The sequence below is a fragment of the Melitaea cinxia genome, chromosome 9, assembly GCF_905220565.1.
Source record: "Melitaea cinxia chromosome 9, ilMelCinx1.1, whole genome shotgun sequence".
Taxonomy (NCBI): domain Eukaryota; kingdom Metazoa; phylum Arthropoda; class Insecta; order Lepidoptera; family Nymphalidae; genus Melitaea; species Melitaea cinxia.
The window spans coordinates 6,907,036-6,926,130 of record NC_059402.1 but is presented as its reverse complement, the minus strand read 5'-3'; the positions used below and the strand labels follow the sequence as shown (position 1 = coordinate 6,926,130).

General features: G+C 32.1%; 1 protein-coding gene across 1 annotated transcript in view; it reads left to right on the top strand.

The window, feature by feature from the left end:
* The window catches only part of LOC123656307 (integrin alpha-PS1), an 80,936-nt gene extending 62,571 nt beyond the window's left edge, over nt 1-18,365 (top strand). The window contains exons 2-17 of the mRNA XM_045592012.1: nt 7,050-7,177; nt 7,886-7,909; nt 9,580-9,697; nt 9,871-9,984; nt 10,152-10,363; nt 10,681-10,906; nt 11,492-11,888; nt 13,337-13,717; nt 13,829-14,024; nt 14,144-14,295; nt 14,591-14,841; nt 15,014-15,116; nt 15,340-15,475; nt 15,579-15,877; nt 16,510-16,734; nt 17,128-18,365. Of these exons, the coding sequence (XP_045447968.1) occupies nt 7,050-7,177; nt 7,886-7,909; nt 9,580-9,697; nt 9,871-9,984; nt 10,152-10,363; nt 10,681-10,906; nt 11,492-11,888; nt 13,337-13,717; nt 13,829-14,024; nt 14,144-14,295; nt 14,591-14,841; nt 15,014-15,116; nt 15,340-15,475; nt 15,579-15,877; nt 16,510-16,734; nt 17,128-17,364 (3,199 nt within the window). The 3' untranslated portion in view covers nt 17,365-18,365. The remainder of the gene's footprint in view (nt 1-7,049; nt 7,178-7,885; nt 7,910-9,579; nt 9,698-9,870; nt 9,985-10,151; nt 10,364-10,680; nt 10,907-11,491; nt 11,889-13,336; nt 13,718-13,828; nt 14,025-14,143; nt 14,296-14,590; nt 14,842-15,013; nt 15,117-15,339; nt 15,476-15,578; nt 15,878-16,509; nt 16,735-17,127) is intronic.
* Nucleotides 18,366-19,095: the final 730 nt, after the last annotated feature.

Genomic DNA, 19,095 nt, shown 5'->3' with positions numbered 1-19,095 from the left:
TGACTCTAATGAAATTTGTTTTTGAAGTAAAACTTTTCTACGTACGCTTGACTTGGGGTGTAAGCTGGTAAATACGAGACGAGAGCATTACAATATACGTGATCGGGCGAGGCGAACGGAAGTTGAGAGGGAGATATAAGTTAGTGAAGACAGAAAGAGAGCGAGTTACGTTTCGCAACTTTTACTTCAGTCGTGTGGTGTAAAGCACACGCGTTTTTTTTTTTTTTAGTGGTTCGAGCAAACCTTTGAAACTCATTTCTTATGGTGTAGTCTGAAGAAACTTTATAGTCGTATATAATGTGTATATTGACGTCATTACTAGAGTATAAACATTACTAGAGTATAAACATTAATATGTTACTAAAAAATTACGAAAGGTTAATATAAAATGAAGAATAATATTCATACAGTAGAAGCATAAATTGTATTGTATAGCTCTTGTGTAAATTTGAATTTATAAACGAAATAGATTTAATAATAACTTATACGATGTTTGTATCTAATTTTAGTGTAATAATAAGTAATTCTTATAGCAATTGTATGAATAAATTCATTGATAAAATCGAACACGACCGTAATACAAATATACGAGATGCGTTCGGAGATAAATATATGTCGTCGGGCCGCTTAAGATATTATTGTACTTAGTTTTATATTTGTAATATGGGTGACTGTGGAACTGGTAGCCATTACGTTGCTTTTGTTCGAATAATATAATATAATTTATTAATATATAATAAAATAATGTAAATATCATTCTTATAATATAATTTCGTTAAGTAATTAATTTATTATTATTATTTTTCCACTCATTAATTACAGGAGTCTATATTTGTGAATACATAGTGAGTTATAAAGTCGGTTTATTAAGGATATTTCAACAAATGGAGTATAGTAGTGTACCTACTTACCTCATTTCTTATCTTGCCGAAAAAGTAAATATTACTCTAAAATATTTTTCGACTAAGCTAAGTTCCAAAAACATTTGGATACATTTGGGTACGAGGATATACATTATTTTTTAACTATCCATAAAACCCACCCGAAGTGTCAGTTTGATTGCTTACGTGGCCGCCATTGCGTTCGGTTTCGGATAGGCACATAAATTCTTTTCTTTTCTATTAGATGAGATTTTTTTCTTTGAGATAAAAATGCGACACACATTATACGAAAATATTTTTAAATTTCATATTGATATTTTACTCTTCTCCTATTATATACGCCACGTACACAACTACACATATACAGAAATGAATTTCTGAAATATATAATATACGCGCAAAACTTTCTGACGTACTTATGCATAAAATTGAATTATTTTTTTTTGAGTTCTTTATCGACAGAAACTGTACATTTATTTTTTATAAATTTTAAATAACTGACATATCTTTACGAAAAAATATCGCAATGCGAAATTCGCTATACAGCTAGTTTTATACGCGAACAGCGGTTAAAGACGGTATAAACATAAAAGTATATGTCTCCGTTGTGGCAGGCTATGGGTAACAAGGGTGGAACATGAGCGAGTCACGAGCGCGATATCTCCACACGCTGCTAATGAGAGATCGCCCGCCGATAATACTTCATCTCACACTTTACGGTTACTCTCTAGAACTTGCACACAGCTTGAAATTTGAGTCAGTTCTATTGTTTGAATAAATAGACGCGTCTCGCTGTTCCACTCGCTTTTACTTTACGATATTTATTTATATTGCTTATTGTCGATGATTAAATATGGTTTTGTTCGTGTCTGTAACTATGTATAATACATCAAGGCGTTATTAAGAGTCTCAAACACTTTTTTTAAGCTACAACTAGGTTGGTAAACAAGCGTACGGCTCACCTGATGGTAAGGGATTATCGTAGCTTATAAACACTTGTAACACCAGAAGCATCACAAGCGCGTTGCCGACCCAACACCCAATCCCCAGGAGCTCTGGTAACCTTACACATCACAGAAACAAAACACTGCTTGAAAGTAGTATTATTTAGCTCCAGCTTTTGAGCAAAATATTTTCTGCTATGCCCTACTCACACTACTCACTCACTCACTCAGTTAAATATTGTTTTTTATATAGGTAATATCAGATATATAACACAAAACTCTAAAATATTTCTATACAGTGTAAGAAAATAAAGCAAGTTTAGGCACGTGCCTCTTTTGGTGTTTGTGTTGCAACTTGAAAATGTTAGTATTCGATGCATGGTGAGACTGGCCCTGCTTCAATAAAATAATGTTTTCGAAATTTCTAATATTATACTATATAACTATTATATAACTTTGTTTAGCTTTTTGTGATTTTTTTTTAAATACGTTTTGTTAACATATGTATTGCTTACTTGTATATTATAAACCACAATAAGAGCGTTAAATCAATAAATAGTTGAAAATTACGGAATAAACATTTTGCTATTTAACAATCGTCTACATATGAAAAGTTTTAAGTAGTAAGTTACATACTAAATATGAAAAGTTTTAAGATCTCATATATTTCTATGAAGTAACAATTTAAAACGGTAAAAATATCACACACGATAGTGAACACCTCATATGAATACATAATATTTTTATCGCTAGAATGTGTAAAAGTTGTGTAAGTATTTACATTTCTGCTAAATCGTAAACTTGAACCGAAGTTGCCCAACCTTCCTCGTCACTTCGACATCGGTATAAATTTTAAATGTCATATAAGATGATGCTTAATAGATTCATTGCCTCGAGGTGTCATCTCGTGAAGGCACGACTAAAACGGTTCTCTGTTGTTTTCCATCAAAGTTTATTTTATTTAGCCCTCTCTATCTGTTGTAATCTTTTGTGTACAAAAACGGCAGTGACAGGATTACCCGTCAGTCACGATTCGACTCGTGCAGCTTGAGTAATTATGGACACAGTTAATTGAGAAGTTTCATGGTCGAAGGGTCTTTAAAGTGGGGAAAGCGGCGGCTTATGATTAGAAAGGCTTTGTGCGTTAACTGAGCAGAGACATCGATTTTAACCTACATAATTTTGCTGGTCAATGAATTTTCTACTCATTACGCGTCGCCACTCGCGGTATTTTTATATGATCTACGAGTTTTATTGAACGTTTATTCTAAGAATACAATATTAGCATACCTTTGTGGCAAGCGCTCCAGGGAATCGTAAATAAAGTTATGATAAGTTTAATATGACTTATTGCATAAGAAGGTTTGCATGTACTTGCTTACTTCCATATAACATGATGCATGGCTCTTTTCTACTAATGGATTTGCTTAATTGAAATTCTTCGCGAACCATGCATGTTATTCATATCAATCCAATCTTTCATTTCTGTAGCTGTATTAAGTTAATTTCAATTATTAACTTAAATCCTGGTAATAAAATTATCTCCTTTTGTGAGTAAAGACACGGACAATGGCAAAATAGTTTGGACAATGTTTGCGGTAGACCACCGACGACGTACCACCACCACTTGACTAACAACAATATTTACTGACTGGAACTTCGAGTAGGAGGTTGGGATAATTATAAAAACAATTACTTGCCCTTTTTTAAATATTTTCAAGAGTTATTATGTTCAATGACTAATTTATAGCAATAATAAATATTATTTTACAATTTTATAATAATCACATGTAATGTTTAAATCATGACGTAATAAGTAAAAATTGGTAAAAATAATATTATTAAAGATTCAGGCAATTTTTTTGTTTGATTGCTTTAAATAAGCCATTAAATTATTTTGCCCGAAACAGCAATCTTCTGCAATGTTCTTACTGAACAATTTAATACTTATTGGTGTGGACCCTCATATGTTTCTCAGTTAATTATCCTCAGACCGCTGCAGAAATTTAAGTATAGCTTAACTTGCGTTGAGATTAATTACATTTCAAGATGTAACATCTCCATATAGAGACGTTCCACGTTTCCTTACAAAAGAAGTTTGATAATTTTTCTTTTGCAGATTTAAATTCTTGTTAAATCCCAACACAGGTCTGCTACATTTAGGGTTATGGTTTTACAAATTCTAATTGTTTATTGAAATTGATTAATTCCAAATACTAAAAAACTTAGTCTTTATACTGTTATATTTTATGAAATTTATCTTAAATAAATGTTTATTATTATTATTATTTAATACAATGTAAATACTGCATTACTAAGTTTTTTTAGTATTGTCAACTTTTACGTACCAAAAATAAAAGTAAAAATCAAATTTATGTTTGCTTCGGCTTGTCTCTGAAAAAGTTGCAGCGATAATTATTCGACTTTTCCGTGTGTAATCTTATATAAGCAATCAAATAATTTTTCTCACACGTAGCATTTGACAAAAAATTCTACAATGTTCCTTAATTTCTTTAATCAACAAAATTGTTTTACAGTCTTAAATTATATATTTGTAATTAATATATAAAATATAATACGATCGTCAAGTATTTACTCCATGATGCGTTCATCACGTAATACTTGGTGTGCGTACGTTCTGTGCGTGTTGGCATTTGTTTCCATACCAACATCGCCCCCGACCGCCACGATCGCTCTTTGATCTCCTTTGATCTCTTCAATGACTTAATCTAATAGTCTATTCAATAGATTACAATTTTACCGGTTCGTAGTTTTAGTTAAGAGACGTTCCTTCAATCAATAGATTAGATAGTTCGAACTTAGATTTATAGTTCGATTAGTTAATAATTTAATTAAAACTCTTGAATTCAAAATAAAATGTAATTTAATTAAATACTTAAAAAAGTATTTGCTTTTATTTTGTTGTCATGTTTACTTTTTTTCTATCTTTAAGGCTATCGATTCGAAAAGTGCTTTTAAGTTTTGAACATTTATCTGGTATATAATTTGTTCGCTATATTTTGAAGAAGCTTAATTTGTAAAGAACTACCAGGAATGCATTTTTATTGTTATTCTTATCTAAATGGTAGTGCAATATGGCAGTGCTATCAACCAATGTCAAGGATTGATAGTACAGTGATGGGAATTTATTGCTGTTTGTAGGGCGGGGCACTGCCAAGGATACGATAGGTTACACTACAAACAGGAGTGCCACAGAGATGTTTTTTTAGTTTTGTCATTTAATGGAAAGATAAAATTTCCTAACCATTATATTTTTACGTAAACATTAATAAGCCATGAAAATAATTTCACAATAATTTATTTCATAACTAATACATACCAACTATAATTTATATTATTATTATTATTATAAATTAAGACAATACTGTACTGATGTTTTAATTTAATAACTGTTTAGTACAATGTTCTTGCACAGTTCACTTTACGAAGTCAGTTGAATACTTGAATTATTAATGCGGTGAAGCGTAGGCGCATTTCGTGTTACCCCAATAAGGGCAAGATCGATTGTGGTCATGTGGGCGCTCAACTGTTCTTCTAAGCGAACCCCTTTTCAATTAAATTAGTTACGTGAGATTGAACTATTGCCTTTTGCAAGTTTGATAGTTAAGCATCACTCGTCTACGCAATAGATACATCACTGAAAGCGGCGAGATCTCAGTTACTATTTGTTTAACACGAATGTAGGGCGCACGGTTTTCTTAAGAGCACTTTTAACATAATGTTTAGATAAGGTGGTGTCGCAACAGCAAGCAAAACAATGAGAGCTTAATTGTATCTCCGTATTTTCTGTATCCCTTTAACAAAAGTTCGTCGACCTTCACATGTGGGTGTCTGACATGGCACTGTTTGACTGCACATAATTCAGAGATCACGAACAATGGTCAAACGATAATAGTAAATAAGTAATGCATAATAAAACTTAATGCGCATTTCGTGAATTAGAACATATACGTTACCGGGTTATAAATGATGATTTAATGTTTATGAGTATCAAATTTCTTTTCAATTGAATTAAAAGTTGAGCGGTGTTTAGATCAAGCGGAGGAGTCGAACAGTGACGTGGAGAATGATTTATGATAATTTAAATGAATAAGGGTATGCGGTAGACATTCGTGTGATCTTAGGGCTCGTTCTTCGTTAACAATGTTAAATTGAATGCGGGATGGGTTATTTGGCTATCGAATAATTGAACGATTGCACTATAATCAAATCTGTGTCATTATTAATATTTTATATTCAGCTTTAATTATAGGTGGACTTATGATTCGATAATATTTCTTTTACCCATTTATTTACTATTGTATAAGAATATCAAGTTTATGTACCTATATGATATTAAAAACAGTGACCTGACGAAGATCCGAGTGGACAATTTCCTATAGCAACTACTAACTACTTTGGAGGTACGAAATTACAGGATTACAAAAAAAGGGGGAAAAATCTATATAAAATATAAAAACTATTAACATTAATTTTCGTGAATTGTCATTACAAGATACTAAGCAATTGAGTTACAAATGAGCAACTCCTAACAGCAAGGGGCACGAATGAAGTTGACACCTTATCTTGGATCTATGTACGAAACATAATTAGGAATTATTATCTAATATCCAACACGGTCCCGTATATTCAGGTATTATTACCAGCATAATGATGTAATGATGGACTGACGATCGTGTCCAAGTAGTCCTTTTTTATATTTATTTTTGAGAGTAAACTATTATCATAACGTGATTTTAATGAAGTTTTAGTTGATATCGTCTTTTCAACATTTCCTTTTTCTTCAATTAATTTTCTGTTGTTATTTTCTCCGAAAGAAACAATGTACAGTCTAAGGTACATTGTTACATAAGTACCTCACCATATACGAAATGATGTAAAAATGAAATGTGTCGGAGTTGGTCAACAACGCACTTTTATTTTGAACATACTTTTGATATAGATACACAGCATTAAGTCAATCAATATTAAAATTTTTACATAATCTTATACAACTTACCTTATACCCTACCTTTTATCAAACCTACCTTCAAGGTTATTTTCAATACAACTTTTATAAATCTAATATAAATAATTAAGTGATACCAATAGAATAATAATAAAAAATATATATATATTAATAACTACGATTTATTTACTGTTAAAAATATAGTGCTCGTTTTTATGTACCGATGATAATAATTATATTTTCTTTTATTTCCAGGCTGCTCGTGGGGGCTCCTCTCGACCAGAATCTACAACCTAATACGAAGAGGTCTGGCGCTCTGTGGAAATGCAGCGTCAGCCCGTCTCCGACAGACTGCGAACAGATCATTACAGATGGAAAGAGAAGTGAGCTTTGGTTTTACAAGTAGAGTAGGCTAAGTGGTGACTGGATTAGATATTTGAAAATATAGTTCCTATTGTAATAAAAAAAAAAACCTTTTAAAATCTGCTTCTATATAATGGCAATAAAGAATTAAATTTTGAATTAGTTGTATATAATTACTGTTATCATTGATATTTATTTAGATACATAATATATTTCAGTATGTCACGGAGAATACAGAAATTAAAAGTCCCAAAACGATGAATGTAACTTCGAACTATTGATTTCCTAAATTATCCATAATGTAAATCTTAAACGTACGTTACGATTTAAGTTTCGATTTTATTATCCATACGAAAGGTTACTTTCCAATTTTACGATTCAGACGTTGGTTATCATGAATTACTTACGTATAGGGGAGATAAGAGAAATATCTTGCAGCGCGTTGTATATTTTATGCACTCAATCGTAGGTGTAAGTTGGATTTTATATAATTAAAAAGTAGTAAATGTAGAACTGTTTTAAACTAATTAATACTCTTGAGCACATATAGTGGCTTAATTGATACACTGAAATTAAATTTATATTTAAGAAAGAGTGATATTTTATTGTTGAGTAGACATACACTGATCACTGTAGATTAGTTTAGGAAGGAAATGCTGGAACCAAACAATGTGAGTTTTATGAGTTTTAATACAATTGTTATCTTTTGTCGGTGGTGCCCCAAACAGCGAAGTACGGGAAGATAAACACGAGTAAGTGAGCTGTGGTCTCAATCCTCTTTATACATTTAATCGTTCGCTCCTTGACTAATATTAACTAATCGCTGTAATTTACTTTGATTGTACTAATCGCCGACTGTCTGCTAAGTTCCAGCTATGCCTCGAGAAGACTGTATAGCATGTACTAACTGAATGATTTTTTTATTATTTTATTACATATAAATCACATTAATGATTTTAATGTTTGGAATTTATTTTCATTGTACCTTTGGAATATTGAAATAGGGTACAGATAATAGTTGTATAATGGAAATAAATCCAATTACATGAATCAGCACTAACTGCTTGCAAAAGCACCCACTCACAAGCTTGAGCTAGCACTTAATAAGATAGAAATTTGAAATATAGTATTATTTATTGTCAACGAAACTGTGAAAATATCCACAAAATTATATGGAAACTTCCTTTTTGTATAACAAAGACGTAAATCAGTTTTCACACCCAAAGTAACTTAATTGACTTACTTAGCGCATTTTTGGAATGTAGATATTGCAAGAGCTTCTGTTTATCATTTATAAGACATTATAAAATTTATGTTTGCAAAATTATACGTATTTTTTTTTTAATTTTATTATTTAATTTTTTTAGGAAATAATATAAAGTATTAACCCATAACATAAAACGATGAAGGTGTTTGGTTTAAATATATATTTTGTTAACAAAAATCATTTTAATACGAAAAATTGTAGCAGTGTAGACATCGTCATACTTACTGATTATGACAAAAACCTCAATATGTCTAGGTTTTTTCTAATAAAAAAGTCTAACAAAATAATACATAGTACAAAATAATGCTGGGCTAAATAACAAATGTAAAAACTAGATACAGAATAACAGTTAGCCTTACCTTAAATAAAACATAATTGGTGATTTCTGGTGAATTAACTTGTCGACCATCAATTAATTACTGCCAGTATCAGCTCAAAATTAACATAAAGTAGTACTCGATAACGAATATTAACCTGAGACCACACGGAGTATAAAAATGAGATTTATCACGCACCGTATATTTCACGACAAATTCGTTACAGATCTTTGCAGAAAAGCGTCCATTAAATGTAGCAAGTTCTCAAGAGTTTGTGTAATGCATGTTTGATCTATGGTTAGTGCTAGTTGATGCAATTCACACGATATCAGTGCAATATGAAACACAGTTATTTCGATCTTTTTGCAAGGTTTTCTTTAATCATGGTTATATGATATTCTTATCTTGCATCACGCCTGGTTGCAACGCTTTGCATTTACCAACGATCCACAACTTGGTATGATATTGGGTTTCTACCAAATATTTTTGGAAACGAAATCAATGCATTTTCGGTTATATTGCTTTAATTCTTCTATAAATCAGTGATTTAAACCAAATTACATATGTTTTTTTTTTGCCAATCCCATGTTACCGGGTTTAAGCCTAACATTTTTAAAATCATTATTTTACATAAATTTTGTTTTTGTGTTTAATTTAATCCTTGTTTTGCTTTCAAATGTTTTTGCCGAAAGAGATATATTTACGGAAAATAACTAATAAATTAAATACATTGCTAAATAAATTGCCCGCCATTTGATTTTGCTGCTTGATTATATTTATTTACTAGTCTGTACCTACACATTTAGTTCAAGGACTGAATAAAACTGATTATATTTAGGTCTCGATTCCTTGCATCTGACTGAGCCACATTCTGATGAGATCAAGGACGGTCAATGGCTGGGCGTATCCGTAAGAAGTCAAGGAGTTGGAAAAAAGGCAGTTGTATGTGCTCACAGGTAATTAATATTTATGTCTGTCTCAATTTAAAAAAAAATCTGTTTATATTCGTTTAATAAAATTAAAACAAAAAAAGTTTTTCTACTAAAGTATTCCTTTTGTTTACTTTTGAATTATAAAAATATGTAGTATTTTTTACAATTATTTTAATTAAGTATACAAAATGTTTCAGATATATTCGCAAATCCGGGGAGTCACAATTTGGTCAAGGACTCTGTTACACGCTAAGTAACGACCTCCAGTTGATCGACGTGTGGGAGCCATGCCGAGGTCGCTCTGTACAAAGGTATAATTTGAGTCTCATTATCCATACTCAAATATTATCATGAGACGAATAATGAGTAATTCCTGTTATTAAATAGACATGACATCAATTGAAACAAATTGAAACGAAAAAATAATCTGATTACTTTTATAACATTTTATATTCATGAGATATTAACAAAATTTCAGAGAACACGAAGAATTTGGCTTTTGTCAAGTTGGAACGAGCAGTTCACTTCTTGAAGATGATACTTTAGTTCTCGGGAGTCCTGGCCCTTACACCTGGAGAGGAACTATTTTCACCCAAGATACCAATGACGATCTACTGGAAAGAGATCATGTTGTGTACATGGCACCAGTTGAAGACGGCGTTAGTCCCGTTGAAAAATATAGTTATCTAGGCAAGTAAAGTATTCAATAATTGTCTTTGCTCGAATATAATAGTTATTTATTTTATTACATATAACTCAAAAAGAACTCGTTAGATTTTGATCAATTAGATGGAACCTCATAATTAGCACCAGTTTTGCATTCCAAAAAAGATTATCAAAAACGTAAACCCTAGTAAAAGTTAATGAGGTAAAAAATACAGTGGAATTGAGAACCTCCTCCTTTTTTAAAGGCAGTTAAGTAATGCGTGATATTTAGACCAATCTAACTTTTGCATGTATTTTGTATTTTATAAATGCATAAAAATAAGAATGTATTACTCCTTCAGGTATGTCGGTATCAGGAGCTAATTTCTTTGGTCCTGAACCAGCATATGCGGCAGGAGCACCAAGAGCTCATGGCACGGGTCAAGTCGTGCTATTTCGCAAACCTAAAATTGCTGACTGGACACGTAACGATGTGGACATTCTCAACTTTATTTTTATTCTCAACGGCGAACAGTTTGGTTCAAGTTTTGGATATGAAATCGCAACAGCTGACGTAAACGGTGATGGGTATGTAAATTTTATATCAGAAGATTTTTGTTTCATGTATCATCACTAAAAAATTAAGTAGTAGTAAGCATATCACTTCTATTACATTTAGAAAGAGGCCTCAGCCCAGCTGTGGGATGTTACAGGCTGAAACGTGAAGCATATCACAAGCAAACAGGCTTTTCTTGATAATTATTACTAATAAAATGATCTTGTAACTAATGATTTAACCCAAATAGTCTATATTATATGTTGTTATAAATTTTAAAATATTTCATATTTAGAGATAAAAAAATGTGTGTGTGTAATTCACACACAGCAGAAGTGAACGTTCTAAAAGTCGTAGGAAGATCGTTGCGATTTGTTCTATCGACGATCATCACGGTCTCGTGACAAAGGTCGTAAGCGTCCTGCAAAACGCGTCACTTTTGCGTTTTGAGCAGTAATATATTCTATCTCATTCTCTCCTATATACATTTATATATGTTTCTTTATCGTGACGCATTTTCAATTTATCGCGTTTCAAATCACAACGAATCTGCAGAAGTTTCACTTCAATAAATGAATGTGATTTCATATCATGTAATTTATTTGTAATGATTTTAGGCTACCTGACCTTTTAGTTGGTGCACCATTTTATTTTTCGCGAGATGTAGGAGGTGCTGTCTACTTATATCTTAATAAAAATCGCAATATAACTCAAGAATACAGCATGAAATTAAGTGGTAAACCTGAATCGCAGTTTGGTATTGCAATTGCCAATGCAGGAGATTTAAATAAAGATGGCTGTGATGACGTGGCTATTGGAAGTCCTTATGAAGGCAACGGTGTTGTGTATATTTATATGGGAGACAGAAAAAATGGTTTAAAGGCTAAACCTGAACAAATTATAAAAGCGGAATCATTACCAGTTGTAATGAAGACATTTGGATATTCTCTGTCTGGTGGGATGGATCTTGACGCTAATGGTTACCCAGATCTGTTGGTTGGTGCATATGAAAATGTAAGTAGCATTCATTATAAACTAATCATATTATTTAGCACGTCAAAAATGTTTTGACAAACTATTTAAACTAGTGGTCGCCCAGTGGTCAAAATTCGACCATAATTAATTTTAGTTATAAATTTGAAAATTATTAAAGGTGGATTTATATTTGACATTCGTGTCGTGTCATGTTGTGTCATGACGTGATGGCTAGCGTTTACATTATTATGTCGTGTTCTGACGTATCAGAACGATATTTTGAATCAATACAGCCGCAGCTCTAGAAAAGGTCAAACGTTTTAAAAGTTTCTTTTTATGAGTCATCGGATTTTGATTCTGATTTTAAAGAAGATATTCAATTTTTAATACTGTCAATTCTTAAAAAAAAAAGAAAGAGAACGAGATTTTAGATTCATCCACTCAATAGACAAATATATTATATATTATATTGTTTATGTTTTATATTATAAGTAACATTATATTTTCGTACAATTTCAATTAAGTCTTCCATTTTTAAGTGCCAAATAAACTATTACGTAAAATTTACGTAAATAAACAAGCGACGCTGATGCGTCATAACACAACACTGTTCATATTAATCTGACGTGTTGTAATGGCGCCGTTTCAGGACCCCCCCCCCCCCCCAACCCGCTTATTGGATGCGAATCGGGATCGGTTCTGATGCGACACATCAGAAGCATCACGACATCACACAACACAATATAAATGTAAACGTTCATCATTACAGCCTATACAGTCCACTGCTGGACATAGGCCTCCACAAGTTTACGCCAAAAATAACGTGAACTCATGTGCTTTGCACATAGTCACCACACTGGGCAGGCGGGTTGGTGACCGCAGGGCGTGTATGTGACGTAAACGTTGTCGTCATATAAAATGTATGATACCGATTCTGTTCTGAAGCGACACGATAAGACACGTCAGTCAAATATAAATCCGCCTTAAGGTTATGTTGTCAAAGACTATACTTTTCTGTAATAATAAACAAAAGGGTAGATTTTCATTGATTTAATGTATTTTTGTGACGTAACGTGGTCTTCACGTTCGATCCCGACCGGCCGATTAGCCCACCTGAGCTATTACAACTTTATTAACAATTGCGAAATTTACCTTCGTATTCTAACGATATTGTAGCCATTTTTTCATTTCTTAAAAACGGGGATAAGACGATATTTTCTAAAAATTAATCCTAGCTATATCGATCTATCGCCTCCGAAATCCCCTGCAAATTTCATGAAAATCGTTGGAGCCGTTTCCGAGATTCAGATTATATATATATACACAAGAATTACTCGTTTAATAGTATTAGATAGATTAAATAAAAAGTGCACTTTAAGGAAACAACAAATTAAAGTTAGACAACTAACGCTTAGCCTAACTTTCTACTACTACTTGGTAATGTTCTTTCTTTATAAATACTTTAATTATAGGTTTTATGATTACAGAGCAGCGTGGCACTAATACGAACAAAACCTATTATAGACATAAAAACATCTATACGCCCATCGAACACTATAATAAATATCGATCCAACGATCCAAGGTTGTCAAAAGGACCCAACCTCGAATTACACATGTTTTCATTTCCAAGCATGTTGTATAATTAAGTCTCTTGTAAGATCAGTACAAAGCAACACTCATGAATTAAATTACGTTATTGAGGCAGAAACTTTCCCTGGTGGCAGAAAGTATTCTAGAGTTTTCTTTGACTCTGATAAATCAAATATAGTTAATAAAACTATACACCTTGCTAAAGACGTGGAAGACTGCAGAGAACATATTGTTTACTTGAAAAATAATACAAGAGATATACAAACGCCAATAAAAGTAAGTCGAAATAATATTAACATGAACATTCGACAGACAACAAAGTTTATGTATTAGGTGTTGTAAATACATGTATATAATTTTAAGTTTCAAACTTTTCTGTTTTTACAGTTTCAAGTCACTTACATGATAGTTCAAGTTCAGCCCCAATACACAACTGTAGGTAGTCTACCTAAGATTGATGACTATCCTGTGTTAAATGCTACTGCCAGAACATCTTTCAGTGCTAATTTCCTAAACGACTGTGGTCAAGATGGCATCTGTGTTAGCGATTTAGTCGTATCACCTGCACTACTTTTACCAAAAAGTAAGAAACTTGACAATTATATCCCTATTATAAATACGTTATTCACAAAAAAGATAGCTCATTAATAATAAACACTTTTGTACTAATGTATAATTACTAACTGGTCAAATTTATTTTAGCTAAAGATGGGAAAGCATACGCGCTTACGTTAGGCCAAGAGGAAGAAGTTAAACTTTCAATAAATGTGGATAATTATCAAGAATCTGCTTATGAAGCACAGTTATTCGTGCAGCATCATGCAAGCTTACACTATATAGCTGCGAATATCACTGTGAGTATCCAACAAAAAACGAGTGTGCTTTAGACCACATGAATAGATAGATAGACTTAGATAAAACATAACCGGCTATGGGAGAAAGAGAGGAAGAAAATGTGTGCTCGCACCCCTCTTTCTTGCTCCGGTCGCCTCGCCCGATCACACTTTTCATAACGCTCTCATCACGTATTCACTAGCTCACTCCCAAGTCAAGCGTGTATAAAGAAGTTTTGCTTCAAAAACTTTTTATTATACTATTAAAAATATTTTTTGATATAAGCTTTAATGCGATACCATATATTTATTTCAGGGTAAACAAATGATTTGCACTAGCTTTAACAAAACTACAGTCTCCTGTTTACTAGAGAATCCCTTCAAACGGCAGCCAGAAGGAAATCCGCCAGTAATCATGAGGTTCGATGCCAGAACGTTGGAAGATAACGAACCATCTGTAATATTTACTGTTTGGGCAAATTCCACGTCTAAAGAGTTGAAACCTGACCAGAAGCCTGTACAAGTTGAAGCGCTTGTAATAAAGAATGCTAAACTGTTAATAAAAGGGTATGCCATTGTCAAAATTTCAAAATAAATGTGTGATCATTAAAACAAGATAAGGTTATCTTGCAAATATGCTAATAATTTATGCTATTAATTATAATTTAATCTTTCGTTAAACCCTTAATGTTCCTAGTATTGCTCGCATAAACAAAGAGTAATGATCGTATCATTTCAGTGCGGCGTCGCCTGAACAAGTGTTTTATGGAGGCGAAGTGAAGGGAGAATCCGCCATGACTTACTTTGATGATATCGGCACAAGAATAATACACACATATCAGGTACCCATATACTAATTAGTTTTGGACCTTAAATCTTATAATTTTAGAGATTCCATTCTTCGAACACATTCGGTAACTAACGAGACAGATAGTACTGAAAGCTGCTAATGAGATAAGAAAGCTCGGATTAAAGGAAATAAACTATTTGTTTCCACCAAATTATGTATTATATCTAAGACTTTTATTTTGTTCTCGGTAATCTTATGCAATGTATCATTTTAAGGTATTTAACGACGGACTCTGGCGAGTCTCGTCAGTACAAGTTGTCATATATTGGCCTCATCAGGTTGCGTCTGAGAATTCGCAAGGAAAGTGGCTACTCTATCCCGAAGATATCCCGACTGTTGAGGGAGAAGGAAGTAATGATTCATTTTCATATATTCTTTTCTCACTTACATTTTTATAAATTGCAAAAATAAAAAAAAAAGCTTTTTTAAACTCAATTTTGAATACCTTTTCCAGATCAGATTAATGGCGAATGTTTCATATCCGAATCAGAAATTAATCCATTAAAACTAACACATCGGCCAGGAGCTACCGAACCCTATCTAGAAAATCTTCAAATGGATCCTTTCCTGACATCCAGAAAATTAAGTGTTAATTCGAATGAAAAACAGCACAATTCCACAAGAATCTCGAACCACATAGGTGGCTATAACAGTAAGATCGAAAACAAAATGCGACGTAAAAGGGAAAGCGATATTGTGAAAGCTGAAGCTTACACGGATAAAGATGGGCAAAGAAAACATGTTGTAAAAATGGTGAGCTTTTTACCACGAAAGAACATATTTAATGATAAAGATATTTCATCAATGAATACATCCATACGTTCACTTTCTAAGGGTGAAAATACATATAAAGAATTATAGACTCCTAACTGCGTTGCTTGAAATGGTGGGTTCCGTAGATGTTACAAATGACTGATTTTTAAATTTTATTTGTCTTAATATACGAACTATTCTGGCAACGTATTTCTGCGTAACCGTCCAATTCCGTTATATTTTTCGTAGCCCTTAGAAGTGTCCATAAAGTGAAATATTTAATCTAACTGCCGAATACAACTTAAGAACCGCATATGAAAACCAATTATTTTTCGTGTAGAATGTTTTTATTGTAAATTATAGCCGTGCTTACCCGCTCATGAAAAGTATCATGCATTTTCTGCAGTCTATCAAAGTAACTCGTTTATTGAAACATAGTCAAAATTGAAATTGGGCTAGGATTTTTTTTTTTTTTTGACACGAAACGTAATCTCATTACACTTACAGAACCCCATTTGAAGAAACCATTTAATGGAACGTAGTTAAGAGTCGAAAACATTATAGTTATATAATAAAAAAATATAAAAAAAAAGATGTGCTCAGAGAATTTACCATTACTTTCTCTTTTTTAGAGCTGCCAAAATAAAACTGCAAAATGTATTCAATTCCAATGCGTGATCTACCGTTTGGATCGAATGAAGACTACCACTATCACTGTTAAGGCTCGTCTGTGGAACGCAACACTCGTTGAGGACTACCCGAGAGTTAGTCTTGTTAACATCACTTCCACCGCATTCATACACATCCCCGAAGATTACAGTATTCATCAGAACAAACACTACGATGATTCCGTTACGGTTCGTATCAACATCTTTTTATGTTCTAAAAGTTTACAGAAAGTAATTTATGAAATTAAAAATAGTATCAAGTAATTATAAAATTTATTAAGTCACATAATTTAGGTCTTCCCCCATAAATGATTTCGAGATTAAAATAGCAAACAGGTTAATAATCGTATCTTATTTTTTTTATTATGACACTCTCCCACATTTTATTTATCATATTTACACAATGAAATAATAATGGCTACCCTCATTTCTATTGCTCTAGATATTCTATATTGATTTTTGTCATTCTAGTCTAACAAATAGTGAATAATACGTGTTATATTGATGATAAATTTTCTATTTAAAACGTTAATGAATGTTTAATTATATTAAGTTAATTATAATTTTTTATTTTAATTTCAGGTGCCAACTGTTGTTTATCCTGACCTGAAGATTAGTAAGCCGTCAGAAGTTCCATTGTGGGTGATCATTGTGTCGGTGATCGTAGGACTAATAGTTCTAGTGCTACTTATCATCGCTTTATGGAAACTCGGCTTCTTCAAACGAAGCCGACCAGATCCGACGTTGTCTGGAAATCTTGAGAAGAACCACCACGAATCGAGCCCGTTCATAGTTCGCGAGAGAAATAGTATTCGATAGCTGTTAATTTCTAATCTCCATAGCTATGGGAATGTGGGAACTAAACTTTAGAAGTGAAATTTTGTACATAGGAAAGAAAACTGTTGTAGAATGATTCGTATGTGTGTAATAGATGGTTTGAATAAGTATAATTTAAAATATCATTTGACTGTGATGTCTTCGTAGAGGAAATATTGTCTAAGTATGTGATGTTACGGCCACGACGTTGTTATGTTGATGTTATGCGCGAGTCCCTGTGAGAAAGGTTTATTTGTAATTGTTTTTATTTGCATTTCTGTAGTGAGTATTATAAAGATAATAAAATTTTATGATTGTTTTATATATTCGATGAATATGTGCTATTCTGTAAATATGTACTTGCCTTTATTATTTATGAATTAAATGTAGGTTTCCATAATACGACTAGATATTTTACTAGTCAGTAAAGCCTATAACATAGGTGCGTAGGATTTTATAGCATCTACTTTATGTATGTAATAGTTGAAATATAATACGTACGAATGTCCTACTTAAAATAAACGTTTACTTATCAGTACTTAAATATTATGAGAGAACTTGATGTTTTATTACAGTTTGTTAGGAAATGTTTTCTTCTTTTACTAAGCGGGTAATATTAAATGATGTTATTCCATATTAATATGTAAAATTACGATTTATTAACCAAAATTTTGATGTTATTTCCATAAATGTGGATATGTATAATATTATCGAATAAGTAGTATTTATAGTAGATTTTTTACTAGAATTTCTATAAAACATTTCGCGCATCAATAATACATACTATTTAGATTTTGTCATATTATTTAGAAGATGTACTGCCAAATTTTGTTTAATTTATTTATGTATATTTGAACACCTGTTATTTAATTACTGGTTGTGATAATTTCCGTAAACAAATAATAATTGAACACTTAACAAAAATTATTTTCTATTGAATTTATTAATAAATAAATGGTGCCATTTTAATGCTGTTGTTTTTCCATGAAAAACCTTTTCGTATAGTCGTTGCTTTTTCTTTGTTATTTGAAAATTACGTGAATGTTTGGTATGATTTTTATTTCATTGATATTTTGTACGATGCGCACAAGTGATAAGTTTGTCTTCAAACTCAAGCTAAATTCATATTCCAAAAATTGCTTAAATAATGCTATAAATTATAATGCAAATGTTAAAGCGTTAAACATTACAATTAGTAGAACATTCCAACACATTCCAAACATTCGTACTGGTTTTCATATAAAAACCATATGAATTAAATTCGACGTTAGTGTAATTTAGCAATTTCGTCGTTTTCAAACCGACGATGAGTCAAAAGTCCTGGCGTAATGTAGCTTAACATGGACCAAGAGAAACTTTGTCTTCCTGCAGGCCTAGCATGCGCGCCACGACAAAATTTTGTCTACCCCTTTTCTCGTATTATCTCTCTATGTCTACAGTAGCTAACATGCGTGCACGCGATACTCTTCTCGTTACGTCAAGAAGAGATAATCATTAAATTTTAGTGATCTGTGATATTTATCTCTACGGAAGCTAACATGAGATCGTAATTTTGTCGAATTTTGTCGTTTTAGGAAGAGAAACTTCTCGTCTTCAATATTATCGACGAGAAAGACGATAAATAAAAAATAAATAAAACCGGGTGCCTATTTTTTGTATACCATGGCGTTTCCCTATTATAATTATATAATTTCGGTATACGAAGAGCGGGAAATGCGAAAAGTCGAGTGAAGT